Raw genomic sequence first — 17,136 nt, forward strand, 5'->3', positions numbered from 1 at the left:
GGGGAGATCTCATGACACCTTCTCTCCATCTACCTGATGATCCTGAGGAACATTTGGGTCTTCTTGTTTACAGTCCTGTGGAAGAAGAGGACGGGGACATCTCTCTGGTGTTGTCCTCTTGCTGGACAGATCTGGAAGAAACACATACAGGGACTGAATTCATTCTTCACATACAGATAATTATAGGCCGTGTGTATTTAGTCCTGTCTATTACCTGGTGATGTGAGGGGCTGGGGAACCTCCATCATGACGTCCTTATACAGATATTTGCGTCCTTCTAAATACTCCCACTCTTCCATGGACAAATAGACAGTGACATCCTGACACCTTATAGGAACCTGACACATACAATGATACCGTCACCCCCCCGATCCCTTCATAGTGTTACTGTATAATGTTCCAGCATTCCCAGCAGTGTCACCTCTCCAGTCAGCAGCTCAATCATCTTGTAGGTGAGTTCTAGGATCTTCTGGTCATTGATGTCCTCATGTATCAGGGGATGAGGTGGAGGCCTTGTGATTGGGCTCAGGGGTCTTTCCCATCCCTCAGACACAGGGTCCTGACAGCGCTCACTAGAGGTCTTCTTCACTACTGAGTAATCCTGGTTATGAAGAGACACATTAATAAATCTCACTACAGACATTTCCAGTGTCCTCACCTCTCCAGTTCTGTCCATCTGTTATTCCCATAGATAAGAATGATGTAATGAGACGTCATCAGAATCTCTCACCTCTCCAGTAAGCCGGAAGAGGATCTCCAGGGTGAGGTGTAATATCCTCTCAGCCATCTTGTGTCTGTCCGTATCCATCTTTGATGGGTAAATCAGGAAAATTCTCTTATATAGAAGATCTTCACTGAGAGGATCTGATATTGTAGAGACCTGAATGAGAAGATGATGAGCCGATGTAACATCATAAAAATCCTGTGAAATAATACAATTACTGGAGATAATAAGGGAAACATATCAGGAGATAGAAGGTGTAGATGTTGTATTCTCTAGTCTTATATGGACATCTCCTCCATACTCCCAATCACTGGCTGTGTTACTCACTGCGTCAGCAGCTGATTGGCTGTAATAATCACAAGTTCGTTGGGGCTGACCAGGAAATACAGAGATTGGCGGGGACCCTAACAGCAATGATATTTTTATTATTTTACAACATTCAGTTATTTTCATTGACTTCTACTAATAAAACCTATATATTTTAGGCCACAGACAACAAGCAGTTTCTTCCCCGGAGTCTGCAGCTGAATACGTTTCTCATAGACTCATCTTCCATAACGCTAATTCTCATCTCATTTACCTACACTGGAATTATATTATACTGTGTGTGGGGGGGATGGCGGTACTGTGGGAACATTACACTGTGTGGGGGCATCATATATACTGCATAAGAGCAAACAAAAAAAACGAAGAAAGATGATCTAGCGGCCGTATTGTAAAACTACAATAATCCTTATTAGTATCAATAATCAATCACAGGGCATGGAAGTGAACAGGGCACAGTGCAAATGGCTATGCACAAAGACGCGCAGCAGGGAAGATACATAGTAAGAGCAATAAGTTAAAGCGGATAATTTATATATATGTGTACACCCCCTACATATCCAGGAATCAATACATATAAGAATGAACAAGTATAAATCTGTCTTAGTATGATATGTCACTCTTTAGGGTAGTGTGGAACCACTTCAGTATGTGCAAGGCTATATGTACCCACATACTGGCCAATCATTATAGGGTAAATTGATTGTAAGGCAAATTGATATTGCAATTTACCCTATAATGATCACCACAGGTAGTCTCACATGCAAACCCAGGGGATGGGTTCCACCTGAGAAAATATCTCCACTAAAGGCCCCGTCACACTAGGCGACGCTGCAACGATCCCGACAACGATACGACCTGTCAGGGATCGTTGCTGCGTCGCTATGTGGTCGCTGGTGAGCTATCAAACAGGCAGGCTCACCAATGATCAGGGGAGCAGCGACATCGTGGAAAGAATCTTTCCACGATGTCCTGCTCCTGGTTACCAGCCTGCTGAAGCAGGAACAGGCTGGTAACTATGGTAAACATCGGGTTACTAGGGGCACACGCGCACAATACGTTTCCTTCCTTCCTGTCTCCATAGTTGGGTCGTATGTATCTATTACAGGAAACAGAACAAAAACCTTATGATTCTTATAAAGGGGCAACACAAGACCCCAAAAGAGTCTCGGTGCTGAAGGGGTTACTGCCCCCCGCGCCCAGTAATGGGGTCTCCACATACCTCCACCTGCAGAGCCGCCACCACATATATGGCTGCTCTGGTGGTGGCATCATACATACAGCATAAGGGGCATAATGGGGGCATTACAATGCGTGGGGATATCATACATACTGCATAAGGGGCATAATGGGGACATTACACTGTGTGGGGACATCATACATACTGCATAAGGGGCATAATGGGGACATTACACTGTGTGGGGGCATCATACATACTGCATAAGGGGCATAATGGGGGCATCACACTGTGTGGGGGCATCATACATACTGCATAAGGGGCATAATGGGGGCATTACACTGCGTGGGGATATCATACATACTGCATAAGGGGCATAATGGGGACATTACACTGTGTGAGGGCATCATACATAATGCATAAGGGGCATAATGGGGTCATTACACTGCGTGGGGACATCATACATACTGCATAAGGGGCATAATTGGGCATTACACTGTGTGGGGGCATCATACATACTGCATAAGGGGCATAATGGGGGCATCACACTGTGTGGGGGCATCATACATACTGCATAAGGGGCATAATGGGGGCATTACACTGTGTGGGGGCATCATACCTACTGTATAAGGGGCATAATGGGGGCATTACAGTGTGTGGGGGCATCATACATCCTGTATAAGGGGCATTACACTGTGTGGGGGACTCATACATACTGTATAAGGGGCATAATGGGGGCATTACACTGTGGGGGCATCATACATCCTGTATAAGGGGCATAATGAGGGCATTACACTGTGTGGGGGACTCATACATACTGTATAAGGGGCATCATGGGGGCATTACACTGTGTGGGGCATCATATATCCTGTATAAGGGGCATAATGGGGGCATCATACATCCTGCATAAGGGGCATAATGGGGGCATTACACTGTGTGGGGGCATCATACATCCTGCATAACGGGCATAATGGGGGCATTACACTGTGTGGGGGCATCATACATCCTGCATAAGGGGCATCACACTGTGTGGGGGCATCATACATACTGCACAAGGGGCATAATGGGGGCATTACACTGTGTGGTGGCATCATACATCCTGCATAAGGGGCATAATGGGGGCATTACACTGTGTGGTGGCATCATACATTCTGCATAAGGGGCATAATGGGGGCATTACACTGTGTGGGGGCATCATACATACTGCATAAGGGGCATAATGGGGACATCACACTGTGTGGGGGCATCATACATCCTGCATAAGGGGCATCACACTGTGTGGGGGCATCATACATACTGCACAAGGGGCATAATGGGGGCATTACACTGTGTGGTGGCATCATACATCCTGCATAAGGGGCATAATGGGGGCATTACACTGTGTGGTGGCATCATACATTCTGCATAAGGGGCATAATGGGGGCATTACACTGTGTGGGGGCATCATACATACTGCATAAGGGGCATAATGGGGACATCACACTGTGTGGGGGGCATCATAAATCCTGCATAAGGGGCATAATGGGGGCATCACACATCCTGCATAAGGGGCATAATGGGGGCATTACACTGTGTGGGGGCATCATACATACTACATAAAGAGCATAATGGGGGCATTACACTGTGTGGGGGCATCATACATCCTGCATAAGGGGCATAATGGGGGCATCACACTGTGTGGGTGGCATCATAGATCCTGCATAAGGGGCATAATGGGGGCATTACACTGTGTGCGGGCATCATACATCCTGCATAAGGGGCATAATGGGGGCATTACACTGTGGGGGGCATCATACATCCTGCATAAGGGGCATAATGGGGGCATTACACTGTGTGCGGGCATCATACATCCTGCATAAGGGGCATAATAGGGGCATTACACTGTGTGCGGGTATCATACATCCTGCATAAGGGGCATAATGGGGGCATTACACTGTGGGGGGCATCATACATCCTGCATAAGGGGCATAATGGGGGCATTACACTGTGTGGGGCATCATACATCCTGCATAAGGGGCATAATGGGGGCATTACACTGTGTGGGGGCATCATACATCCTGCATAAGGGGCATAATGGGGGCATAACACTGTGGGGCAGTAAAGGGGTCCTGTACTATGAGAACAATACGTTTCCTTCCTTCCTGTCTCCATAGTTGGGTCGTATGTATCTATTACAGGAAACAGAACAAAAACCTTATGATTCTTATAAAGGGGCAACACAAGACCCCAAAAGAGTCTCGGTGCTGAAGGGGTTACTGCCCCCCGCGCCCAGTAATGGGGTCTCCACATACCTCCACCTGCAGAGCCGCCACCACATATATGGCTGCTCTGTGCGCACAGGAGCTGTGATGAGGTCACAGGAGGGGAGGAGTCAGGGGTCACATGATCAGGGGCCTCAGTGGATGCGGGACTCTGCTGTGCTGGTTGTCATGGTGCTGGATGAGCTGAAGGTTTTGTGTGGGGTCAGGAGGGGTTTACAGTGTGGATGTAGCAGAGCCGTGTGTGTACGAGGTGTACGGAGCGGAGCCGCGTGTGTACGAGGTGTACGGAGCGGAGCCGCGCGTGTACGAGGTGTACGGAGCAGAGCCGTGTGTACGAGGTGTACGGAGCGGAGCCGCGTGTGTACGAGGTGTACGGAGCGGAGCCGCGCGTGTACGAGGTGTACGGAGCGGAGCCGCGCGTGTACGAGGTGTACGGAGCAGAGCCGTGTGTGTACGAGGTGTACGGAGCAGAGCCGCGTGTGTACGAGGTGTACGGAGCGGAGCCGCGCGTGTACGAGGTGTACGGAGCGGAGCCGCGCGTGTACGAGGTGTACGGAGCAGAGCCGTGTGTACGAGGTGTACGGAGCGGAGCCGCGTGTGTACGAGGTGTACGGAGCGGAGCCGCGCGTGTACGAGGTGTACGGAGCGGAGCCGCGCGTGTACGAGGTGTACGGAGCAGAGCCGTGTGTACGAGGTGTACGGAGCGGAGCCGCGTGTGTACGAGGTGTACGGAGCAGAGCCGCGTGTGTACGAGGTGTACGGAGCGGAGCCGCGCGTGTACGAGGTGTACGGGGCGGAGCCGCGCGTGTACGAGGTGTACGGGGCGGAGCCGCGCGTGTACGAGGTGTACGGGGCGGAGCCGCGCGTGTACGAGGTGTACGGAGCGGAGCCGCGCGTGTACGAGGTGTACGGAGCGGAGCCGCGCGTGTACGAGGTGTACGGAGCGGAGCCGCGCGTGTACGAGGTGTACGGAGCGGAGCCGCGCGTGTACGAGGTGTACGGGGCGGAGCCGCGCGTGTACGAGGTGTACGGGGCGGAGCCGCGCGTGTACGAGGTGTACGGGGCGGAGCCGCGTGTGTACGAGGTGTACGGAGCGGAGCCGCGTGTGTAAGAGGTGTACGGAGCGGAGCAGCGTGTGTAAGAGGTGTACGGAGCGGAGCCGCGTGTGTACGAGGCGTACGGAGCGGAGCCGGGCGTGTGCGAGGCGTGCGGAGCGGAGCCAGGCGTGCGGAGCGGAGCCGGGCGTGTACGAGGTGTACGGGGCGGATGCTGCCCCTCTCCAGGAGCGATCACAGCAGCACGGCATGAGACGTTCTTGTACTACACAGACTGTCCTGACAGAACACAGCTCGTCAGGACATAGCCCCGACCTCCAGCGACAGCCGGACAGTCCCATTGGATCGGGGACGGTTGGGGGGTTTCTGTATATAAGTTTTGTGTGATAATTGTAGAATTATTAATGTCTTAGCATAAAAGGATGGACCTGAGTGTTTGTGCCGGCGTCCACATGCATGGAGGGGGTTGAGGCGGTGCTGGCTGTATTATGCAGACGGCATGTGCCTGTAACAGTAGTAACCAGAAACTACTAGAAACTCTGCACCAAAATGAAGCAAATCCTTATTCTGGGACCTTCGCCTTGTACGTAACACCCCCGGATCCGGTACAAGCAGATGTTCTCATTCATGTCATTTTCTGCTGAAGGTTCTGCGTTTTTCTGGCCAACTATAAAAGAGAAAAAGCGTAAAACAATATTTGTTTCTGCTGCATTGACATAAGTACAATCTTTCATCATATATAAATCTATTACACGTCGGGTCAATGCTGTAAGGCTGTGTGCCCACGTAGCGTTTTTCAAGCGTTTTTGATGCGGAATTTCCGCAGCGGAAACGCTTGTAAAACGCTTGGTAACCCGCACCCCATGGTCCCCAATGGGATTCCGCAAGTTCTATGCACATGCTGCGGATTTTTCCGCAGCGTTTATGCTGCGTTCAAAAATCCGCAGCATGTCAATTAATTTTGCGTTTCCGCAAGCAGAATTGCCTTTGTCCAATGCATAAAAAACGCAAGGCAATTTCGCATGTGGAAAACGCGTGATAAACGCGCGATAAACGCGTGCGGAATTCCGCATGCGTTTTTCCGGGAGAGGACTTGCAGAAATGAAGCAGAAATTTTCTGCTTCATTTATGCAACGTGGGCACATAGCCTAAAGGACAGTAAAGTGCCATGGTTGTGGTTGTGGTATTTGGGTCACTCTACTTCCCTCCCAAAAATGTAATCAGAAACTTGTAACTACTGATCTTTCCACAAGAAAAAGCCGACAACTCCCATCAATGGGATCATTTTATAAAATTAGGTCTTCGCAAGATGAAAATGGTCTCACAAACCACATTTTTTTTTAAATGTTCATAAAAAAAAAAAAAAAACAAAAAATAATAACCTTACTTTGATTTTTTCCCCATTTTTCAATACTTTATGTGCTAAATTGAATGTTGTCATTCCAAACAACAACTAGTCCCACAAAACACAAGCCCCCCGTCTATGTGAATGAAAAAACAAAGTTATATTTTTTGGGAAAAAGGGGAAGAAAAAAACAAAAAATTGGTCTTGTCAGAATAATGTAATTGCTATATATATATTTTTTTAAAATTGAATAATTTTACCCCAAAATTGTGATCTGTTATAATATTATGATTATTCATGCGAGATTAATCATTAGTCTGTAGATAAATCCAAACATCTGGAAGATGTAGAACAATATATCTGTGATTCTCTTCTGCCAGGATAAGCGCGTCCTTTCTGTCCTTTCTGTGATGGAGAAAACTCTTGAAAGATTCAGAAAGTCCGATGAGCTTTTGGAGCTTATTGTAAAGGGTCTTAATGACGACCTGGGAAAGAAACCACCAGAAACAAAGGATCCAACCAGGTAAGTTCTAATGATCCCGTCTGATAAAATGATCAGCTTTATTTCCATGGGATTGTTCTGTAGAAGAGATGGGACCTGCAGCATTTTGATCCTGAACTTCACTATGTATAGATGTAGCAAAGCTTAATGTGACAATTCACACACCGCATTGATACATTGTCTCAGAAGGTTAGCTCTCATAACAGAATTAACATCACTTATAGTGGAACTAAACTTACAATTTATTTTCAGAATTGTGAAAATTCTGGCACTTTGCAAAGCACTTCATTAGTTTCTTTGGCGTCATATCCATAAAATGATCATATTAAAGTGGCCTCCAGACCCTGCTTTTCCCCAGTGCAGGAGCGTTGCTGGGGTCCTAAGAGATCAGGAACCCCAGCCCCAAAGTACATGTTTCCCCATATAACCTCCCTGCCACTTAAAAGAGGATTTATACATATATAATTACAGTATACCACTGCTACTAATCTAAAATACACTATACAAAGACCAATATTCCCAAAATTACTACTATACAAGGCCAAAATGATCCTGCTACACAATGTCCTCTACCATCACCACCACACAGTGAGTCCATATATGAAAGAAAACCCCGCAGGGTAAAAGACCATCAAAGGAGTCCAGGGAGTATAAAATCTATCATATTTATTCAGCAATAGAAAAATAGGATGATGGGGGAAGGGACACAACACATATGTGATTGTTAGACATGTAAGCGAAAAAAGCCAGCCACGCAAGGAAGGGGCCATTCCAGGTATAATGGCTGTCTATAGTATCATCATGGGTGTACTAAAATATCCCAAAATAGACACCGCATATATTCCACTGGGGGCAACAGTCATCATATGCAGGTGCATCTCACTAAATTAGAATATCATCAAAAAGTTAATTTCAGTTCTTCAATACAAAAAGTGAACCTCCTATATTATATAGAGTCATTACAAACTGAGAGATCTATTTCTAGTGTTTATTTCTGTTAATGTTGATGACTATGGCTTACAGCCAAAGAAAACACAAAAGTCATTATCTCAGAAAATTAGAATGATTAACAAAAAACATCTGCAACGGCTTCTAAGTGTTTAAAAATGTCCCATAGTCTATTTCAGTAGGCTCCACAATAACATAGTAACATAGTTTTTAAGGTTGAAGGAAGACTAAGTCCATCTAGTTCAACCCATAGCCTAACATGTTGATCCAGAGGAAGGCAAAAAACCCCATGTGGCAAACACTAAGCTCCACATTGGGGAAAAAAATTCCTTCCCGACTCCATACGACAATCAGACTAGTTCCCTGGATCAACGCCCTATCAAGGAATCTACTATTTATAACCTGTAATATTATACTTTTCAGGAAAGGCATCCATGCCCTTCTTAAATTTTAATAGTGAATCACTCATTACAACATCATGCGGCAGAGAGTTACATAGTCTCACTGCTCTTACAGTCAGGGCCGGCGTCAGTACCCGGGCAAGTGCCGGGGCCCTGGAAAATCAGAGGGGCCCAGCCGCCCACTCACTGTTGGGGCCCGGCCCACACACCCGCCCGCCCACTCACTCACTGTCGGGGCCGGGCTCACACACCCACCCGCCCACTCACTGTCGGGGCCGGGCCCACACACCCACCCGCCCACTCACTGTCGGGGCCGGGCCCACACACCCACCCGCCCACTCACTGTCGGGGCCGGGCCCACACACCCACCCGCCCACTCACTGTCGGGGCCGGGCCCACCCGCCCACTCACTGTCGGGGCCGGGCCCACACACCCACCCGCCCACTCACTGTCGGGGCCGGGCCCACACACCCACCCGCCCACTCATTGTCGGGGCCATGGCCGCATCTTCGGCACCTGTTCAGTGACGCAGGCGCTGCTTGATTGCCGGCACTCCCCCAGTCCCAGAAATGGCCGCGCGCTGTCAGGCTGTGTCTGCTAGTAATGACACGGCAGGGTCGACGGCACTGCACCTTTAATTTTGCTTGTGTGTCGCCCCTGCCGCGTCATTACTAGCAGACACAGTCGCACAGCGCGCAGCCATGTCTGGGGGAGTGCCATCAAACACCGTCAGAGCGGAGGTCCTGCACAGATGGGGGGGGAGCGGCCCGGACCCGACCGCAAGTGGGCCCCTCTGATGGTCCAGGGGGCCCTGCACTGCCCCATACCTGAGGAGCTGCTGGACAGGACACTGGACCGGGGACAGGTGAGTGAGGCTTCCCCAATCCCCATATTAAAAATACTTGTAATGGGTCTGTGTGAGTGCATCTATGTGAATGTCAGTGTGTATGACTGTGTATATATATTTGTCTGTTTTATATATGTCTTTAAGAATTTGTGTAAAAATATGTTTGTCTGTATGTGTACATATCTGTGTACCATGTGTGTCTGCGTACCGTGTGTGCATGTCTGCGTACCGTGTGTGCGTGTCTGCGTACCGTGTGTGCGCGTGTCTGCGTACCGTGTGTGCGCGTGCGTGTCTGCGTACCGTGTGTGCGTGCGTGTCTGCGTACCGTGTGCGTGTGCGTGTGAGGTGGCAGGCTGGGCCCTGTGTACTATATATATATATATATATATATATATATATATATATATATATATATATATATATTTCTCCGCCGTATCTGTGCATCATGAATCGTGTATGTGTTAAAAGGGCCCACTGAGACTCTTTCGCCCGGGGCCCAGAAAAACCTGGAGCCGGCCCTGCTTACAGTAAAGAATCCCCGTCTGTGATTATGATTAAACCTTCTTTCCTCCAGACGTAGAAGATGCCCCCTTGTCCCCGTCTCAGGCCTCAGAGTGAAAAGATCAGTAGAAAGGTCTTTGTACTGTCCCCTCATATACTTGTACATAGTAATAAGATCACCCCTAAGCCTTCTTTTTTCCACAGTAAATAACCCCAAGTGTAATAACCTGTCTTGGTATTGCAGACCCCCCAGTCCTCTAATAACCTTGGTCGCTCTTCTCTGCACCCTCTCTAGTTCAGCTATGTCTTTCTTATACACCGGAGACCAGAACTGTACACAGTATTCTATGTGTGGTCGCACTAATAGCTTGTATAGAGGTAAAATTATGTTCTCCTCATGAGCATCTATGCCTCTTTTAATGCATCCCATTATTTTATTTGCCTTTGCAGCAGCTGCCTGACATTGGCCACTAAACGTGAGCTTGTCGTCCACCAATACACCCAGGTCTTTTTCACTTACAGTTTTGCCCAGTGTTTTACAATTAAGCATATAATTATACATTTTATTTCCTCTGCCCAAGTGCATTACCTTACATTTATCCCCATTAAAGCTCATTTGCCATTTATCAGCCCAAGCTTCTAGTTTACATAGATCCTCCTGTAATATAAAATTGTCCTCCTCTGTATTGATTACCCTGCAGAGTTTAGTGTCATCTGCAAATATTGAAATATTACTCTGTATGCCCCCTACAAGGTCATTAATAAATATGTTAAAAAGAAGGGGGCCCAATACTGACCCCTGTGGTACCCCACTGTTAACTGAGACCCAGTCTGAGTGTTTTCCATTAATAACCACCCTTTGTTTCCTATCACTGAGCCAATTCTTAACCCTCATACATATATTTTCCCCTATCCCCATTGTTCTCATTTTATGTATCAACCTTTTGTGTGGAACCGTATCAAAAGCTTTTGAAAAGTCCATATACACAACATCCACTACAATTCCTTGGTCCAGTCCGGAACTTGCCTCCTCATAAAAGCTGATCAGATTAGTCTGACAGGAACAGTCCCTCGTAAACCCCTGTTGATATTGGGTCATGAGGTTATTCTTCTTCAGATACTCTATTATAGCATCTTTTAGGAAACCCTCCAGGATTTTACCCACAGTAGAGGTTAAGCTTACCGGCCTATAATTTCCAAGTTCAGTTTTTGTCCCCTTTTTGAATATTGGCACCACATTTGCTATACGCCAGTCGTGTGGTACCGACCCTGTTGTTATGGAATCTTGGGGAAGACTGCTGACTTGACAAATGCCAAGAAGGCAGTCATTGACACCATCCACAAAGTCCCAGAGTTCCAATTTTCCTTTGGAAATCAAGGTCCCAGAGTCTGGAGGAAGAGTGGAGAGGCCACAATCCAAGCTGCTTGAGGTCTAGTGTGAAGTATCTGCAATCAGTGATGGTTTGGGGAGCCATGTCATCTGCTGGTGTAGGTCCACTGTGTTTTATCAAGAACAAAGTCAGCGCAGTCGTCTACCAGGAAATTTTACAGCACTTCATGTTTCCCTCTGCCGACAAGCTTTTTGGAGATGGAAATGTCACTCTCCAGCAGGACTAGGCACCTGTCCACACTGCCTAAAATACCAATACCTGGTTTAAAAACAACAGTATCACTCTGCTTAATTGGTCAGCAAACTCACATGACCTTAACCCCATAGAGAATCTATTATAGAGAATCTATGGGGTATTGTCAAGAGGAAGATATGAGACACCAAACCCAACAAAGCAGACGAGCTGAAGGCTGCTATCAAAGCAACCTGGACTTCCATAACACCTCAGCAGTGCCACAGGCTGATCGCCTCCATGCCACACCGCATTGATGCAGTGATTGATGCAAAAGGAGCCCTGACCAAGTATTGAGTGCATTTACTGAACATACATTTCAGTAGGCCAACATTTCGGATTTTAAAAACATTTTTCAAGCTGATGTTATAAAGTATTTTAATTTACTGAGATAATGACTTTTGTGATTTCATTGGCTGTAAGCCATAATCAGTGACGTACTGCCAATGGTGGCAGGCCACACCACTACTATGGGGCCCGTGAGCCTTGGGGGAGCGAGAAGGATAGGTGAGTATTGGGGGGGCTGGGAGGTTGCGGCGACGGAGGAGCGGGCACACGCAGTAGCGGCTGCTGTAGCTACCACGTGTGCCCGCTGCTAAAGGGACATGGATATTCCCTCTTCTCCACTTCCATGGGCGTGGAGAAGAGGGAATATTCATTCTCTTTAGTAGCGGGCACGGAGGAGCGCTGAGCCGTGGCTCCTGCGTACAGTGCCCGCTACCAAAGAGAATGCATATCCATGCTTGTCAACGCTCATAGTCCCGGCGTGGAGAGGAGTGAATATGCCGGCAGCAGCAGCAGCTCACCTCGACAACTAAGAGCGCACGCTGCTCAGATACCAACATGAGCTGCTGGCAGACAGAACACAGCAGCTCTGGAGCAGAGGTGAGGAAGGAAGGTGAGTATAAGTGTTTATTTTTTGTGTGTGCAGTGATGGGCCACACATACCAGGATTGGGGGGGTGAGGAGGCCATACATACCAGGATTGGGGGATGAGGGGGCTATGCATACCAGGATTGGGGGATGAGGGGGCTATGCATACCAGGATTGGGGGATGAGGGGGCCACACATACCAGGATTGGGGGATGAGAAGGCCCCACATACCATTCTTGACCCCATTTTTGGCGATCGGATATTTCCCTGGATCTCGTGTATCCTGCTGCATATTGCTGTATATAACATAGGCTTACGTCATGTGAACAATGGCCAAATAGCTGTTGGCTGAGAACTCGTCCTGTATGATAAGATCTGCGATGGAGGTTCCTAATACGGCTTCCAACGAAGATGTGAAATCATCCAAATGTGTATAAGAACTAGCGAGTGATAAAGGAGACAATGGCTGGTAGGTAATAAGTCATTACCTGTCTGCCAATATCTTCTTCTGGAAGACTTCAAGATATCATGTATTACATATTACATATTATTCTGAAAGAGCACCATGTAATACCACATGTGTCCTGGAGAGGCCACTACGTCCAGCAAAACACAGCTGATTGCTGAGGGTGGTCACTGCCAGACCCCCGACTATCAACTGATCGCCTGCAAGTCCTCATTTGGGGACAGGAGTTGTTCACACTTGGCATATTTTGTGATTCATGAGGGGAGGACAGTAGCCGGATATAGACTTTTTCTATAAAGTCAGATTAAAGGGGTTTTCAGGAATGTTTTTATGTAATATATAGGAGGTTCCCAGTGGTAGAGAAAACACACAGAGCTTTACTTCCTCCTGCTGCTCCAGCTCTGGATCTTCAGCGCTTCCTGTGCTCTATTGTGACAGGCTGCAGCGGTGATGGCTCAACTTCAGCACACATCATTGCTGCAGCCAATCACTGAGCTTAGAAGCTCTGTCAGCGTGGGCCACTGAGCCAAGTGATTGGCTGCAGAGCTGCAGTCATGATGTCACCCTTGAAGCCAGTGACTAAAGATCAGCGGCAGCGGTGAAGTGCTGGAACTGGAGCAGGAGGTAGTAAAGCTTCATCTCTTCTACTTAAGTGACGATTTATATCATTTATATTTAAGTGATGAAAAAAAAATTCAGAAATTTGTAAAAAAAATAATAAAAATAATTTGCTTGTGTCGCCACTTTCCGAGATCTGAAAGCCGCGGCGTTTTCATGTTTCGGGAATGGGGCTGCGTGAGGGCTAGTTTTTTGCACCACAAACTGATGGTTATATTGATATCATTTTGGAGTATATACAATGTTTTGATTGTCTGTTATTATATTTTTTTCTTGTTGCAACGACTGAAAATCTGTAATTCTGGCATTTTATTTAATGTTCTAGTTACGCCGTTTACTAAATGGATTAATTTATTTTATATTTTGATGGATCTGACTTTTACAAACGCAGCGATACCAAATATGTGTATTTTTTAAATGTTTTATATTTCTTAATTTTTAATGGGGGGAAAACTGGGATGATTTGAACTTTTAGACTTTTTTCATTTTGTTTTTACTTTTCACTGTATTTGTTAGTCTCTTTAGGGGGCTTGAACCTGCAATCATCTGATTGCTTGTGCTATATACAGCATTGCTATATATAGCAGAAATCACGGTCTCCTATGAACACTAGCAACAGGCTGGCTGTCACAGGAATACAGTGATGACAGACAGTGTGCAGTGATGGGGCCACACATACCGCGATTGGGGGGTGAGGAGCCCCACATACCAGGATTGGGGGATGAAGGGGCCATGCATGCCAGGATTGGGGGTTGAGGGGGCCACACATACCAGGAGATTGGGGGATGAGAAGGCCACACTTACCAGGATTGGGGGATGAGGAGGCCACACATACCAGGATTGGGGGATGAGGAGGCCACAGATACCAAGATTGGGGGATGAAGAGGCCATACATAGCAGGATTGAGGGATGAGGAGGCGATACATACCAGGATTGGGGGATGAGGAGGCCACACATACCAGGATTGGGGGATGAGGAGGCCACGCATACCAGGATTGGGGGATGAGGAGGCCACACATACCAGGATTGGGGGATGAGGAGGCCACACATACCAGGATTGGGGGATGAAGATGCCACACATACCAGGATTGGGGGATGAGGGCCACTCATACCAGGATTGGGGGATGAGGAGGCCACGCATACCAGGATTGGGGGATGAGGGGGGGCATGCATACCAGGATTGGGGGATGAGGGGTGCCATATATACCAGGATTGGGGGATGAAGAGGCCATACATACCAGGATTGGGGGATGAGGAGACCATTCATATTAGGATTGGGGGATGAGGAGACCATACATACCAGGATTGGAGGATGAGGGGGGGGCCATGCATGCCAGGATTGGGGGATGAGGGGTGCTATGCATACTCGGATTGGTGGATGAGGGGTGGCCATGCATACCAGGATTGGGTGATGAGGGGGGGCCATGCATACCAGGATTGGGGAATGAGGGGTGCCATACATACCAGGATTGGTGATGAGGGAGCCATACATATCAGGATGGTGAAATTTTCCAGTAGCTGCTGCATTTCCCACCCTAGGCTTATACTCAACTCAATACGTTTTCTCAGTTTTTTTGTGGTAAAATTAGGGGCCTCGGCTTATACTCGGATCGTCTTATTTAAAACATACGGTATTTTAAAATCAGTGAGTACGTGGTGCCCATAATACTGCAGGACTGTGTGGTGCATTATACTATATGGCGGGTGCATTTTACCCTTTGGGTTGTGAAATATACTGTATGGAGGACTATGGGGAGTGCATTATTTTCTATCGAGGACCATGGGAAGTTCATTATACTATATGGAGGATTATGGGGGGTGCATTATACTATATGGAGGATTTTGGAGGGTGCATTATACTATATGGAGGATTATGGGTGGCATATTATACTATATGGAAGTCTATGTGGGGCCATTATGATATTTTGAGGGCTATGTGAGGGGCCGTTATATTGTATGAAAGCAATTATACGCTGTGAAGGTTTGTGTGGGGTCCATCATACTGTTTGGAGGGCTGTGTGTGGCCATTATACTGTTTGGAGGGCTAGTGTGGGCCATTATACTGTATGTAGGCCCATTATACTGTTTGGAGGGCTTGTGGGGCCATTATACTGTTTGGAGGGCTGTGTGGGGCCATTATACTGTTTGGAGGGCTAGTGTGGGCCATTATACTGTATGTAGGCCCATTATACTGTATGGAGGGCTGTGTGGGAGTCACAGTTGGGGGGATCATACTGTGTTAGGGTCACCATACTTTGCCTTGGGAGTTGAAGTGGGGTACAATGAGGTCATTATACTGTTCATGTAGAGGCTAATGTGGAGGAATGCACCATGGGGGTATCATACTGTGTTTGGGGGGCACTTTTATTGGCATCATACTTCATGGGGGCAATGAAAGAGGGATCTAGGACTTCAGTAGGAGGAACATTAGAAAAGCGAAGTAAAGGCTGGAAAGTTGTGAGATCGGCTCTTCTGTGACACAGACAAATATTTCTTTATTTTTTTGGTGGGGGGGTCCAATTAGAGCTTCTGCTATGGGGCCTCATGATTTCTATGTGCGCCCCTGGCCATAATCATCAACATTAACATAAATAAACACTTGAAATAGATCACTTTGATTGTAATGACTCTATATCATAGATGAGTTTCATTTTCAGCATTGAAGAACTAAAATAAATAAACTTTTTGATGATATTCTAATTTAGTGAGATGCACCTATATATATAAGGGGTGTGGGTGCCATCATACTATAAGGGGCTATGGGAGTCATCATGCTATATATAAGGGGCAGTGGGGCCATCATATTATATAAAATGGGGAGTGGGTGCCAGAATACAGTTTATAAGGGGCTGTGGGGCCATCATACAGTATAAAGGGAGCTGTAAGGGCCATAATATAGTGTACAAGTGGGTGTGGGGGCCATTATACAGTATATATTGGGCTGCGGGGGCCATCATACAGTACTGTATATATGGGGCTGTGAGGGCCATTATACAGGATATAGGGAGTTGTAGGGACCATCATGCCAGTTATAAGGAGTTGTAGAGACCATCAGACAATGCATAGGGAGCTGTGGGGACCATCAGACAATGCATAGGGAGCTGTGGAGACCATCATACAGTGCATAGGGAGCTGTGGAGACCATCAGACAATGCATAGGGAGCTGTGGAGACCATCATACAGTGCATAGGGAGCTGTGGGGACCATTATGCAATGTATGGGGAGCTGTGGGGACCATCAGACAATGCATAGGGAGCTGTGGGGACCATCAGACAATGCATAGGGTGCTGTGGGGACCATCATACAGTGCATAGGGAGATGTGGGGACCATCATACAGTGCATAGGGAGATGTGGGGACCATCATACAGTGCATAGGGAGCTGTGGGGACCATCAGACAATGCATAGGGAGCTGTGGAGACCAGCATACAGTGCATAGGGAGCTGTGGGGACCATTATGCAATGTATGGGGA

General features: G+C 47.4%; 1 protein-coding gene across 1 annotated transcript; it reads right to left on the reverse strand.

Moving 5' to 3' along the window:
* Positions 1–376: 376 nt before the first annotated feature.
* LOC141241986 (oocyte zinc finger protein XlCOF29-like) lies at positions 377–808 on the reverse strand. Its single transcript, XM_073668822.1, has 2 exons — positions 731–808; positions 377–601 (listed from the first exon to the last, which is right to left on the reverse strand). The coding sequence occupies exons 1-2, from the start codon at positions 806–808 to the stop codon at positions 377–379; spliced, it is 303 nt and encodes a 100-aa protein (XP_073524923.1).
* Between the last annotated feature and the right edge of the window lie 16,328 nt (positions 809–17,136).

Source organism: Phyllobates terribilis, unplaced genomic scaffold, assembly GCF_046119375.1.
Source record: "Phyllobates terribilis strain yellow unplaced genomic scaffold, ASM4611937v1 Scaffold_1030__1_contigs__length_461401, whole genome shotgun sequence".
NCBI classification, from domain to species: domain Eukaryota; kingdom Metazoa; phylum Chordata; class Amphibia; order Anura; family Dendrobatidae; genus Phyllobates; species Phyllobates terribilis.